Genomic DNA, 13,435 nt, shown 5'->3' on the forward strand with positions numbered 1-13,435 from the left:
CACCCGGCTCACTAAGGTATTGATGGACGGAGGTAGCGGCCTCAACATACTCTATGCCAACACCCTAGAGCTCCTAGAGCTTGACCAGTCGTAGCTCCGGGGTGACGCCGTGCCTTTCCATGGCATTGTGCTAGGGAAACGCACGTGGCCCCTCGGGCGCATCGACCTGCCTGTCTGCTTCGGTACTCCCTCCAACTACCGCAAGGAGGTCCTCACCTTCAAGGTGGTTGGGTTTAAGGGAACATACCACGCCATCCTAGGGCGGCCATGCTACGCCAAGTTCATGGCGGTCCCCAACTACACGTACCTCAAGCTCAAGATGTCGGGCCCCAATGACATCATCACTATCGAGTCCACGTATGAGCATGCATACGACTATGACGTTGAGTGCATCGAGTACGCCGAGGCTATCATAGAGGCTGAGACCCTCATCATCAACCTCGATCGACTCAGTAGTGAGGCGCCCGACTCCAAGCGTCGTGCCAGGACTTTTGAGCCCACGGAGGCCATCAAGCTTGTCCCAATCGACCCCACCTGCCCCGATGATCAGGCGTTGAGGATCAGCACCACCCTCGACATCAAATAGAAAGTCGTGCTTGTTGACTTTCTCTGTGCGAATACCGATATGTTCGCGTAGAGTCCCTCGGACATGCCGAGCATACCGAGGGAGGTCGTCGAGCACGCCTTAGACATCCGGGCCGGCTCTAGGTCGGTGAAGCAGTGCCTGCGCCGATTCGATGAGGAAAAGCGTAGGGCCATCGGCGAGGAGGTGTAGAAGCTTTTGGCGGCTGGATTCATCAAAGAAGTATCCCATTTGGAGTGGTTAGCTAATCCTATATTAGTTAAGAAGAATAATGGGAAGTAGAGAATGTGTGTAGACTACACCGGTCTAAACAAAGCATGTCCAAAAGTCCCTTTCCCATTACCTCGAATCGACCAAATCATTGACTCCACTGCGGGATGTGAAACCCTATCCTTCCTTGATGCGTATTCCAGTTACCATCAGATCAAGATGAAAGAGTCCGACCAGCTCGCGACTTCTTTCATCACACCATTTGGCATGTACTGCTATGTGACTATGTTGTTCGGCCTCAGAAATGCAGGGGCCACATACCAGTGGTGCATGACCCATGTCTTTGGCGAGCACATTGGGCGGACCATTGAGGCCTATGTGGACGACATCGTGGTCAAGTCTAGGAAGGCTAGTGATCTCGTTAGTGACTTGGAAATAGCCTTCAGATGCCTCAGGGAAAAGGGCATCAAGCTCAACCCCGAGAAGTGTGTCTTTGGGGTCCCCCAAGGCATGGTCTTGGGGTTCATAGTCTCAGAACGAGGCATCGAGGCCAACCTAGAGAAGGTCTCAGCCATAACCAACATGGGACCGATCTGAGACCTCAAGGGAGTATAAAGGGTCATGGGATGCCTTGCGGCCCTGAGCCGCTTCATCTCGTGCCTTGGTGAAAAAGGCTTGCCTCTGTACTGCCTCTTGAGGAAATTGGAACGTTTTTCTTGGACCCCCGAGGCCAAAGAAGCCCTCGCCAAACTCAAGGCATTGCTCACCAATCCTCCTGTCTTGGTACCACCGGCCAAGGGCGAGGCCCTCTTACTCTACGTCACCGCAATGACCCAAGTGGTTAGCGCGGCCATAGTGGTCGAGAGGCAGGAAGAGGGGAATGCTCTACCCATCCAACGATCTATTTACTTCATCAGTGAAGTGCTCTCTGAGACCAAAAAATGCTACCCCCACATCCAGAAACTGATCTACACTGTGGTCTTGGCTCGACGCAAGCTGCGTCCCTACTTCGAGTCCCACCAGGTGACCATGGTATCGTCTTTCCCCCTGGGAGAGATAATCCATAACCAGGAGGCCTCGGGTAGGATAGCCAAGTGGGCCGTCGAACTCATGGGGGAGGCTCTGTCCTTTGTGCCTCGGAAAGCAATTAAATCTCAGGTCTTGGCCAATTTCGTGGCAGAGTGGATCGACACCCAACTGCCACCTGCCCAAGTCTAGGCGGAATACTGGACCATGTACTTCGATGGGTCCCTAATGAAGAACGGGGCGGGCGTGGGTCTGCTCTTCATCTGACCCCTCAGAGTACACATGTGCTACATGATTCGGCTCCACTTTGCTGCCTCTAACAACGCAGCCGAGTACGAAGCCCTCTTCAGTGGCTTGCAGATTGCCATCGAACTTGGAGTACGACGTCTCGATGTATGGGGCGATTCGTAGCTCGTTGTCGATCAAGTGATGAAGGAGTCGAACTGCCATGACCCAAAATGGAGGCGTACTGCAAGCTGGTATGTTGCCTTGAAGACAAGTTCGGCGGTCTCGAACTCAACCACATCGCGCGCAATTTCAATGAGGCCGTGGACGAACTAGCAAAGATGGCATTGGTGTGGGCCCCGGTCCCCCCGAACGTCTTCGCCAAAGACCTCCACAAACCTTCCATCAACTATGCCTCGGTGGTGGAAGAGGGCCCAGCGGTCGAGCCCTCCATAGAGCTCGAGGCCCCCTCTATCGCTGAGATTCCTTCGGCCGAGCTCGAGGTCATGGAAGTCAACATGGAGCCTCCCGAGGCCAACCAAGGCATGGACTGGCGAGTCCCGTTCCTTGATTGCCTCGTCCGAGGAGAGCTTCCTGCGGATAGGACCAAAGCCCGATGGCTTGCTCGGCGAGCCAAGACTTATGTTCTCAGCAATGGCGAATTGTACAGGCGAAGCCCATCTGGCATCCTCTAATGATGCATCACTACCGAGGTAGGTTGAGCCCTACTTTGGGACTTGCACGCGGGAGCCTACGGGCACCATGCGGCACCTCAGACGCTCATCGGAAACACCTTCCGCTAAGGGTTCTACTGGCCAACAGCGGTTGCTGATGCCACCAAGCTCATACGCTCCTGCGAGGGATGCCAGTACTACGCACGGTAGACGCATCTCCCGACTCAAGCCCTCCATACCATCCCTATCACATGGCCATTCGCCGTGTGGGGGCTCGACATGGTTGAGCCTCTATAGAAGCCCCCTGGGGGCTACACCCATCTACTGGTAGCAATTGATAAGTTCTCCAAGTGGATCGAGGCTCGTCTGATCAATTGAATCAAGTCCAAGCAAGCGGTGCTGTTCTTCACTGATATCATCCATAGGTTCGGGGTTCTGAACACCATCATCACCAATAATGGGACATAATTCACCGGCCAAAAATTCTTGACGTTCTGCGATGACCACCACATCCGTGTGGCCTGGTCGTCCATAGGACACCCTAGGACAAATGACCAAGTAGAACGTGCCAATGGCATGATCCTATAAGGCCTCAAGCCAAGAATATACAACCGGTTGAAGAAGTTTTGCAAGAAATGGCTTGCTAAACTCCCGTCGATCATCTAGAGCCTGAGGAACACTCCAAGCTGAGCCACGGGGTTCACACCGTTCTTCCTGGTCTATAGAGCCAAGGCCGTCCTCCCTAGTGACTTGGAATACGGTTCCCCGAGGCTACAGGCCTACAACAAGGAAAGCAACGGCACCACCCACGAAGACACCCTCGACCAACTGGAGGAAGCCCGAGACGTTGTGCTTCTACATTCGGCCAAGTACCAGCAAGCCCTGCGACGCTATCAAGCCCGGTGCATTCGAAGCCGAGACCTGAAGGTGGGCGATCTGGTGCTGAGGCTGAGGCAGAGCAACAAGGGCCACCACAAGCTGACCCCACTATGGGAAGGACCATACATCGTCGCCCAAGTGCTGAAGCCTAGGACCTACAAGCTAGCCAACGAGAAGGGCGAAATCCTCACCAACGCTTGGAACATAGAACAACTACGTCGCTTTTACCCTTAAATTTCCTAGCATTGTATACATTGTTTCTTGAAATACAATTAAGAAGTGTTCTTTAGTTGTCCTAATTTTTCAAGAAACCCCCTGGGCCCATCAAGGGCCTCAGCGATACGATAACTTCATTAGGAAGACTCAGCTCCGCCTCTATAGAGGTGCCCACTGCGGGGCTCGAACAAGACACGGCTCTGCCTCTGCTGAACTGAGCCTCCCTCGAGGGCTAGTAGTGGGGACTCCCCCTAAGTCCCACCCACCATTTTTAGTCATTTTTTGAAAAAATTTCTACGCCAAACTCTCTAGCGTGCTCTGATAAATCGATTGTAAAAAACCTAAGGACTAAAAGACTGTCTCAAGGCCAAAAGACCGGCTGAGTCGTGAGACAGCCTACGCCTCCGGGCTATGGCACTCCCTCACCACCTTTTGTCCGAGGGACAGCTTAGGCTCCGAGGAAGTTTTTTGCAAGAAATATGTTTAGAGACGAGACAGAGGGCAAAGGATCAGAAATACAATAAAAAACAATTCAGAAGCGTAAACGCATAAGTACTTTAAAAAAGGCCTCGACAGGCCACAAGCATCACGGTACAAAAATAATCCTAATCTGCTTACATGGCCTCTTAGGCCTAGGTCAAGGCTCAGGGTCTCTAGCATCGGTGGACGGCGTGGGAGGGACTACCTCCTCCTCGAACAGCTTGGCCAGCGCCGTGCTGGGGCCCTCAGCCACCTCCGTCAGCTTCGCGACCTCCTCATTGGCCTCCTCGTCATCCTTGGCCAGGATGTAGCCATCGCTGATGGCCTCGAGGTTGATGCCGATGTAGTGCGAGGCGACGATGGCCAGGGCGCGCTTGATGCCCATGTGCAGTGCCCCTCAGAGTCGCTCGCGTACTTGGCCACTCAACGCGATCAAGCGGTTCCCAAGGGAGCTACTCGACTGGACCCCCTCCACCCCTAGGGCCTCGCAGGTGGTATGAGCGGCACTCTACAGCACGTTGTGCTCTCCGATCTCGGCATCAAGCACCACCTGCACCACGACAGAAGCCTTGGCTGCCCAGGTGACCTCCTTCTCCAACTCTACGCCAAAACAAACAGAATGGAGTTAAGCACAAAGGAAAACAAGCCAAATAGGGGTGAAGGCCTACGGGACACCCTCGGCTTTCTCCTCCCAGCGCTGGGCCTCCACCCGAGAGGCCTCGGCTTTCTTCTTCTAGCTCTGGGCCTCGACCCGAGAGGCCTTGGCTTTCTCCTTCTTACCCTAGACCTCGATCTGAGAAGCCTCAACCACCTTGGAAGCCTCTTTCTCCAGCTCTGCATCACACCAGGGAGTTAGGAGTCGAACACAAGAGAAACAAATAAAACAAGGGGAATAGGACTCACCCTCGACCTTTCCCTTCTAGACCACAGCCTCGGTTCGAGAGGCCTTAGCTACCTTGAGAACCTCTACCAGGGCACCTTTCACCAGCAGGAGTGCACCCTGCTCCACCCCTAGCTGCCCAGTGAGGGCCTTGGCAGAGGCCGTCACTTCTTCAGCCTGAGACCAAAAGGTGTCCCGATCGCCGGCCACCCGGGTCAGCTCCTCCTCTAGCTCCTTGACTCGCGCCACCAAAGGGGCGACCTGCTCTTGAGCCATGGCCGCCTCGGCCTTCATATCGGCACAGCGAAGGTGGAGGTCCTCCACCTCCGTGCTCCACACCGATAGAAGCTCGTTAGCGTTAGTGAGCAAGCCCTTTTGCCACTGGAGCTGGTCCTAGACATCTCTCTCCCATCGAAGGAACAATGACTTCCTGAGGGACCGGGTCTTGAGCTCCTAGATAGGCAAAATAGGGGTCATTCACTGCGAGAAAACTCGAAAAAAGACAACACCACATGAGACAAGAAGGCACAAACCTGGGCGACACTAGGCAGATCGTCAGCCATGACGGACAGCGCTGTCCGCAGCGACTACTCTGCCAGCTGGCGGTATTGCTCGAAGGTGTCCCAGTGCCCCCCCTCGGCCGCGTCCTCAAGAGCAAACAGAGGCTCCCCCTCAGGGTCGTCCTAGCTCTGCCATAAGATACACGGGTGATCCCACCCGCGGGGCTCGGGTCATACCCGCACGAGGGCCGAGCTTCCCTCGCTAGAGGTTGGAGCCGACTGCTCCACGGTGCCGGCCGCCTCGGCGTCAACCACCTCCTTTGCTCGGGAAGTATCATCGAAGGAGATCAAATGGACCTCCACTTCCTAGGCGCTCTCCTGCAACAGCGGTGGGCCTTGGACCGATGGCGGTATTGAGGTTTGCCCCGCCTCTGCCTCCACTTCCTGGGCCACCAACTTTGTCGCGCTCACGTCGGCTCCTGCCACCCCGGCCTCAGTGGTATCGGGGGCTCCGGTCCCCGCCACTGCGACCTTAGTGGTCCTGGGCACCCTGGCCTCTGTCGCCTTGGCCTCAGAGGTCCGGGGGGCCTCGGCTCCAGCCGACTCACAGGCCTCGGCCTCACGAGGCGTAGGCTCCTCCTCCTCTGCTTGCTCCATGGCCACCTTGGCCGCCTCTTCTTGGGCGTTCGGCTCCTTCGGGTCGGCCTCGGCCAAGGCCGCGCCATGCTCACCTTGAGCGCCTTACGTGGCGCCAGGGCGGGCACTTCCACATGACGCTTCCGGCTAGAGGTACAGATTCACAAGGTTAGCATACGGCTAAGGGATGAGTGGGAGGTACTACAACTCCACCGACGAAACACTCACCTCGAGCAGGGATGCAACCGCTTCGACACGGCGACCCTCCTCTGCAAAGGCAGTGGCAGCGGCGGAGGCACAGCCTCTGTATTCGCCGGTGCCAGCCAGTCCTCGCCGGACCCCAGCGCCCCCTTGACCCTCTGTAGGGGCAGTTGCGTCGTCCCCACCACCGCCTGCTCTACCTCAGCCGTTGAGCCCACTGGGCTGACGACTCGCTTCCCTAACACCCGTGCCTTGGGCGTGTCGGCCTTGGGCGTGTCGGCCTCGGCCCTGGGGCGGGCGATCGCCGGCCCCGAGGCGTCCTCTCCTCCTCCTCCTAGAAGTGCCGGGCTGCTTGCCAATGCCCCGGGCACCATCTCCCCGACGTCAGTGAGATGGTCCAGGGGACCCCGCCCCATCTCGCTCTCATCATCTCTGTCCGAAGCATCCGTTGATAGTGACAACGATGGAGACAACTCCACTGGGAGACCGTCCTGCCTCTGCTGCCGGTGGTGCTTCTCTAGCCCATCGTGCTCAAGGATCTTCCTCATGCGCTTTGCCTCCTCGGCATCCTTCCGCTTCTTCTGTGCCTTGGTGTGCGCCCGGTTCACCGCCCGCCATGCTGCGTCCTCAGGAACAGGCGGCGAGGAGGCTCGCACGTCTCTCATCCCCTATAGGAACGGCGAACGCAAATAAGGGACCAAAAAATAGTAAGGAACGAGGAGGCCTCGGGGGCCGCAGCAGCGTGTGACTTACCAAAGAAAGGTACCCCTACGATGGGTGCATCACGAACGGAGCTGCTGTTGCCGAGCAACTGATCGAACATGTCCGGTCCTCATAGGGCCACGTTCGGTCACCTTTGTCGAGCTTATTTCTTCGTGATCTTGCTTCTGGCTTGGTTTCCATCTTCGTGCTTGGACTTTGCTTGATATCTTGGGTCTTCTCTTATGCTTCTAGGGTCTTGCTTATGGTGTTCATCATGGGATCATCATACCGCCTTCGTCCAAGTCACTTCTAGCACCCTATTGAACTATAAAATAATTACTTACAAATTCATTAGTCTAATTTAGTTGTGTTGGTCATCAAATACCAAAATTCAAAGTAAATGGGCCTAGGGTCTATTTTCCTTACACCTATAACCTAATGCATCAAACATAAAGGACGTAAGTGATATTTGTAAAAACATAGGAGGCTTAGAATGCTCCGAGGCTTGCCTAGGATCCAACACTAGGTCGGTGTTTGTTCGATAACACTCGCTTTGTGAGCATCTCCTGTTCAGGCATGTACTCTCGAAGTCCTTCCATCTTCTAGATCTGTCCACCAAACATCATCTATCGGGACTTATCCACCAACACCATCTTCTGGTTCGACTCCAACATCATGTCCTTTACGTCCATGCGTTGTGCATCTAGCGTACCTAGATAAGATGTAACAATGCAAGTGCATGAAGGCGAAGAATGATAACATGAGATGCTACATATAAAAGCATTCAAGACCAGCATCATGTTACACCTCAAGACATAAGCACTTAGAGAGCAAGTCGTTTGACTAATTATTGTACAAACCTATCATGGTAAGTTAGAAGAAAATAACACCAATCTTTCACCAATGAGGCACTCAAGTTAAGCTAATTTAAGCAACCATCTAGCACCAGCTACTCCTAGCAATCACAAAATCAAGATCAAGCATAAGCAATCAACTTCAAGTATATGCACAAAAATTGGACAGCAACATAACAGCCATTCAATTTAACCATAACTAAAGTTATAAGCATCCAATAAAGGTGATCCTAGACTTTCTAGAAAGCTGAGAAAATTGTCTACAACTTTTTTACACCTAGAGTTGATTCAAAGGTTAACAAGGTTGAAAGACACTATAAAGCAGATCTGCAAAACTAGGATAGAAAACTGACATGAACTTCAGAAATGCATAACTGGGGTTTTAATCATCCAACAAACATAATTCTTAACTTTATGGAAAAATTATTAAGTTATATATAAGTTTATTATTATCATCTTAAAATGATTCTACAGCTAACAAGGTTAAACAACCTAATGAATACATCTCTATCTAGATTTAAACAGAACCTACCATTCCACTTTAAACAGCAATAACTAGAGTTCTAGACCACCAAAAGCAGTGATATTAGACATTTTAGAAAGCTTAGGAAAAGCACTCTATCTCTCCTATTATCACCAATATATGATTCCATATTTAATTAAGCCAAACAATACAATCATTCAGATCTATTTAGAGCATATGCAAAAGCTAACAGCAAACTTGTAAAATCTATAACTCCTAAACCAGCAGGCCTAAAATCATGAAATTTTTGGACAAGAAATATAAGAAAAATTTCTACAACTTTTATATTTAACATATCTACATAAAACATTATTTGCATCACAAAAATATCACCACCACAGAAACTATACATGCAAGCCATTTTCAACACATAAGCAAAGTGGTGCTTCACTTCATTCTTTAACAAGGCCATACATGTACCACTAATCTCATGGATCACAAACTACTATTAACATGGTCACTCAACATTAGTTATGGTTAGCATAAAAAGCATCTTAACACATCTCCAAAATATAGAGGTTACATATTGATGTTCCTTTCTCATTTTTATTCGATGGGCACTTGTTTACTAATTAGCAAACATAGACAAACCTATAAAGGAAAGCAACCTGCCCCAAGGTGATTCAGGTACTGGCCTTAACAACACACAAAACATACACAGGCACACATTAGAGTAAGAGCTAAAGCAAGGACTAGAAATATGCATAGGCAACAGTACTCGCTAGTTATTATATTAACAAGAGAGCAAGCACATAAGACATTGGACAAGCTTTAAACCATTATTGCTCCTAGCTCAGCAATATTCAACTTAGGGTAAGCAAGGGAGCATCATATGACTTAACTACATGTAACTACTAGCAACTTTTACTCTCCTATTTATATATATAAAGCTATATATTGATTTTTAGGTGATGTGGCAAACATCTAGTTTAGACCTAAGATTTTTATGAATGGTAGGTGCTATCAAAACATGGCTATTGCATAAATTTCACATGCTCAGGTTTTATAGATTAATTATTACAAAAAAGATAAATTGCTATTGCAAGAAAACATGTGTGAGCAAGATAAATCTAAAACACACTATTTTCTGGAAACACATAGCCATATTATGTATCAACATGACACAACAACCTCCTACCAAGGTAATGGAACAACATTTTTCATTTTTACACCTTCATAAAAAATTATAACTCATTTAAAAAATCATTTATCAAGCACTAAAGAAGTTAAATTAATAACTCAAAACATACTACATCCAATGAGCATGACATTTTTACCACAGCACACATATGGCATCAGTAGCCTACTATAAAAATTTCATAGCAATTAGAGCACCACAACTTTAGATATGAATTTATTTCTATAAAACCCTAATTAACATAGATAGATAAAAACAGCAAAAATATTCTACTAACACATGTCATAAGATGACTCTACTATATAGATATACTCTCAAGGATTCTAAAAAGTCTTCATTTACTATTTTGTGATTTTTCTATGATTTATTATGATTTTCCAAAGTTTTAGCTAAATTAAAAGCAATAAAGGAGAAACACATTTGCATCGGAGGCCCTGAACTTTCCTCAAATACCGATTCAAGCGAACAGGTCCTTCTAGGCACTATTCATACGCGTCTATAGCTTTGTAGTTAGGCCCTCCACTTTTCTCAAATTCTTGCGCGAGGTCCTTGTTGCAATTTGGAGCAGGGGACGGGCGGGAGCTCGCCGGTTCTGGTCGGAGGAGGTTCGTCAGCGGCGGTGGAGTGGCGGTGGAGCACTAGGGGGGTCATGCGCATCCATGGAGGGGCTTGCCCATGGTGGCCTAGCCACGAACGCCAGCTGCTTGCGGCTACGGTGGCCGTCGGTAGGCCGGCTCCGACGATCTCCTACTCGATGGAGGTGCGCTGGTTAGAGAGGAGGATGAGGCAGAGGCAGTGGTGCACATGGGCGTGGCTATGGTGGGGAGTAAAGGCGGGAACAGTAACGGTGGTAGGAGCTTCCACGACGGCCATGGCAGAGCTCGACGTTCGCGCTCTAGCGTAGTCGAGGGAGAGCAGAGAAGAGCCAGAGGGAGTGGAGGGAGGTGAGCGTGAGTGGGATAGTGAGCAGAGGGAGCTTGGGCACGTGGAGGGGCAGGAGGCACGCGTTGTCCATGGAGGGGGCGTGGCCAGTGCATGGAGGGCACGTGGACATTTCCTCGAGTACGTGGCGAGTGATGAAGTGGCCAGTGTGGGACGCGTTTTTGGGCCAGTTATGGGCTGAATTGGACCCTATGCCCAAAAGCAAAGTTGAAGCCCACGAACTGCTCTAAAATATTTATTTAGGGGCCATGGCCATTGGGGTAGTAGATTAGTAGTTAATTAGCTTAAAAATGGCACTGTGAATGATTTGATAGTGATTAAGCTTTGCTCAGTTTTTGTTAGCCTTGAGAGGTCAAACTTGGTCAAACTAAGTCCAACTTTGTTCATGCTCAACTCCAAGCTATAAACTCCAACTTTTATATTTGGCTCAACTTAAGTTTCTTAACAAAAATCTGAGAACACAAAATGCCAACCGTCATCAACATTGTAATCTCAGACTTAGCCAAAATTTCAAGATCCAAAACAGCACTAGGTTCAGTTTTGAGGCCTCAGTTTGACTAAGTTAGGCACCAAACTAGATAATGACCCTTAAACAAAGTTTGTTGTGCACAACTCAAGCTACAACTTTTATTTAAGGTTCAACTTCATATCTAGTCCTGAAATCATAGTTTCATCTTGGTCAAAGCAGCACCTCGTTAAGCCCTGGAATTAGGGTAGTCGACCAATTGAGGCATTTTCTTGACATTAGCTCAACATGAACCCTACATAACTTTTGTTCATGAGTTGAATTGGAGCTGTTTGAGCAAGGTAGCATCACATTAGTACCATAGCCATTTATTGTATCATAATCATAACCATTTCACTTTCATCAACTTACTACGATAGAAGGAAGCTCAGTCAAGTTTCTTACTATCCGGGAGAGACGGACGATTCAAATCCATTACAACCAGCTGGGCAAGAATCCTAATACAAACCCACACTTCCCCCGTTGGGGTCGTGTTGGGTCACCTTTGATACAACTCAAAACTCAACTTCATCGGTTTGATCAGCGTTGCACACTTAGGGACCAACCAGCTGCCAGATGCTCAGGCCTTGCCTGCCCTTGGTCTCATATCTATGTCCCTACACATCCTTACTACCTCCAGTATGCACCCTTGGATAGAACGACTCTTGGCCTAAGTTGAGCTACTTGGCTTTGCGGTCGGAATAAGTTATCCGACCAGCTAAGTGAGAGACTGTGTTCAAAATGACCGAGGACCAACAACGATGCGGTCCTTAAGCGGCTCGGATGGAATCACAAGTGTCATCCTACAACCTAGACTCCACCCAGCCTCCATTTACATCATCACAAGGTTCTTTTCTATGATAGCAAATATAGCCAACCATGACCAGGTATCCACATATATCTCGCAGGTGACAGGAAATCATCCGACTTCTACCGAGCTAAGCATGGCTAAGCATATATTTGATCCTGGACCTACATAGAATTCAAAATATATTTCTAGACAAGGAGATTATATGTATTAAGTGTTTCCAATAAACTCCTACAACTTAATGCATCAAACATAAAGAACTCAAGTTGGTATTTATAAAACATGGGAGACTTAGAATGCTCCGGGGCTTGCCTTTCAGATAGGCCGAGTGTCTATGATCAGGACACTTGGGTAGCTCCTTCTGATCATGTCCTCCTTAGGGAACCTCCTGTTGTGGGATCTCCTGCAGGGTCTCCTCTCCTTCGAGTTTGAACTCCAGCAGTGTCACTCCCTCCGTCGATCCTATATGTATGAGAATATAAATAAATATAGAGAATGCAAAAGGGATAAAGTGCAAGTATGATATGAGGCAACATGGACTAATTATGACACGGTAAACATGTTTAGCATGGTGGCAAGTGATGATTATCTTTCTTAGTTAATTTGACCGAGAAGGTGCATATCTCCTCTCTAGAAAACAAAGTAACACTCACCACATTCTAGCAACCTAAGGTAAAGTTGTTCATCATCAGTAAGAGGCCTAAAACCTGCAACTAACAACTTACCTTAATTAGCCTAGGCATCTAATTAACAAACATCAAGCTGACACAAAGCAAACAAGTCAAGAAACTAGATGCAAGTGAATTGTAGAGCAATAAATAGCTAACTGCATACAACCAATCAAAACTAGGCATAACCAACTGTACCAACAGGTTATATACATCACAAATATGTTAAAAAGTATAATGGTTAAGCCCAAACAAATATTTACATGCTTTTATTAATTTCTTTAGGTGGCAAGGTGAAATAGAGAACTGCTATTTCTAGTGCATAGTAAATTCTGTAAAAATTACAGCAGCCTACACATACTTCCAAGAGTCTACTGTTCAAATTTCATGCCATTTGAGTAAGTGTGGCAACCTCCACAAAAATGACAAGTTAACTGGGCTTATAACAACTTAAATAGGTTTAGCATAGTGAAAAGTGTCGAACAATAGATTTTCTATTTTTCATACATTCCTCATAACACAAGAATGTTGTGAAAAATAATTCATACACATAGGTTGCATAAACCTACCACAATTAATTTTACAAGAAACTAGCATTTAATCAAGTTAAATCAAAAGGTCATATTCAAAGCATGCTTACTATAGGTTTAATATTTTTTCTAGCTGTAGCATGTCAAAACAAAACCAACAAAACTAGAATTACCAGTTTTGGATCTCCCTAACTCAAGTTATGCATTTTACAAGATTAATAGGCATTAAACAAGATAAATTCAAACAGGATATAA

General features: G+C 48.5%; 1 protein-coding gene across 1 annotated transcript; it reads left to right on the forward strand.

Annotated features, from left to right (window-relative positions):
• The first annotated feature begins 2,277 nt into the window (after positions 1-2,277).
• On the forward strand, positions 2,278-2,739 carry LOC136470267 (uncharacterized). Its single transcript, XM_066468166.1, has one exon. It carries the CDS (start codon positions 2,278-2,280, stop codon positions 2,737-2,739), a length of 462 nt encoding a protein of 153 aa, XP_066324263.1.
• The last annotated feature ends 10,696 nt before the right edge of the window (positions 2,740-13,435 follow it).

This window comes from Miscanthus floridulus, chromosome 8 (genome assembly GCF_019320115.1).
Source record: "Miscanthus floridulus cultivar M001 chromosome 8, ASM1932011v1, whole genome shotgun sequence".
NCBI classification, from domain to species: Eukaryota; Viridiplantae; Streptophyta; class Magnoliopsida; order Poales; family Poaceae; genus Miscanthus; species Miscanthus floridulus.

Coding starts and splice junctions, on each gene's coding strand:
- LOC136470267 (XM_066468166.1), top strand. CDS start 2,278: ATGGAGGCGTACTGCAAGCTGGTATGTTGCCTTGAAGACAAGTTCGGC.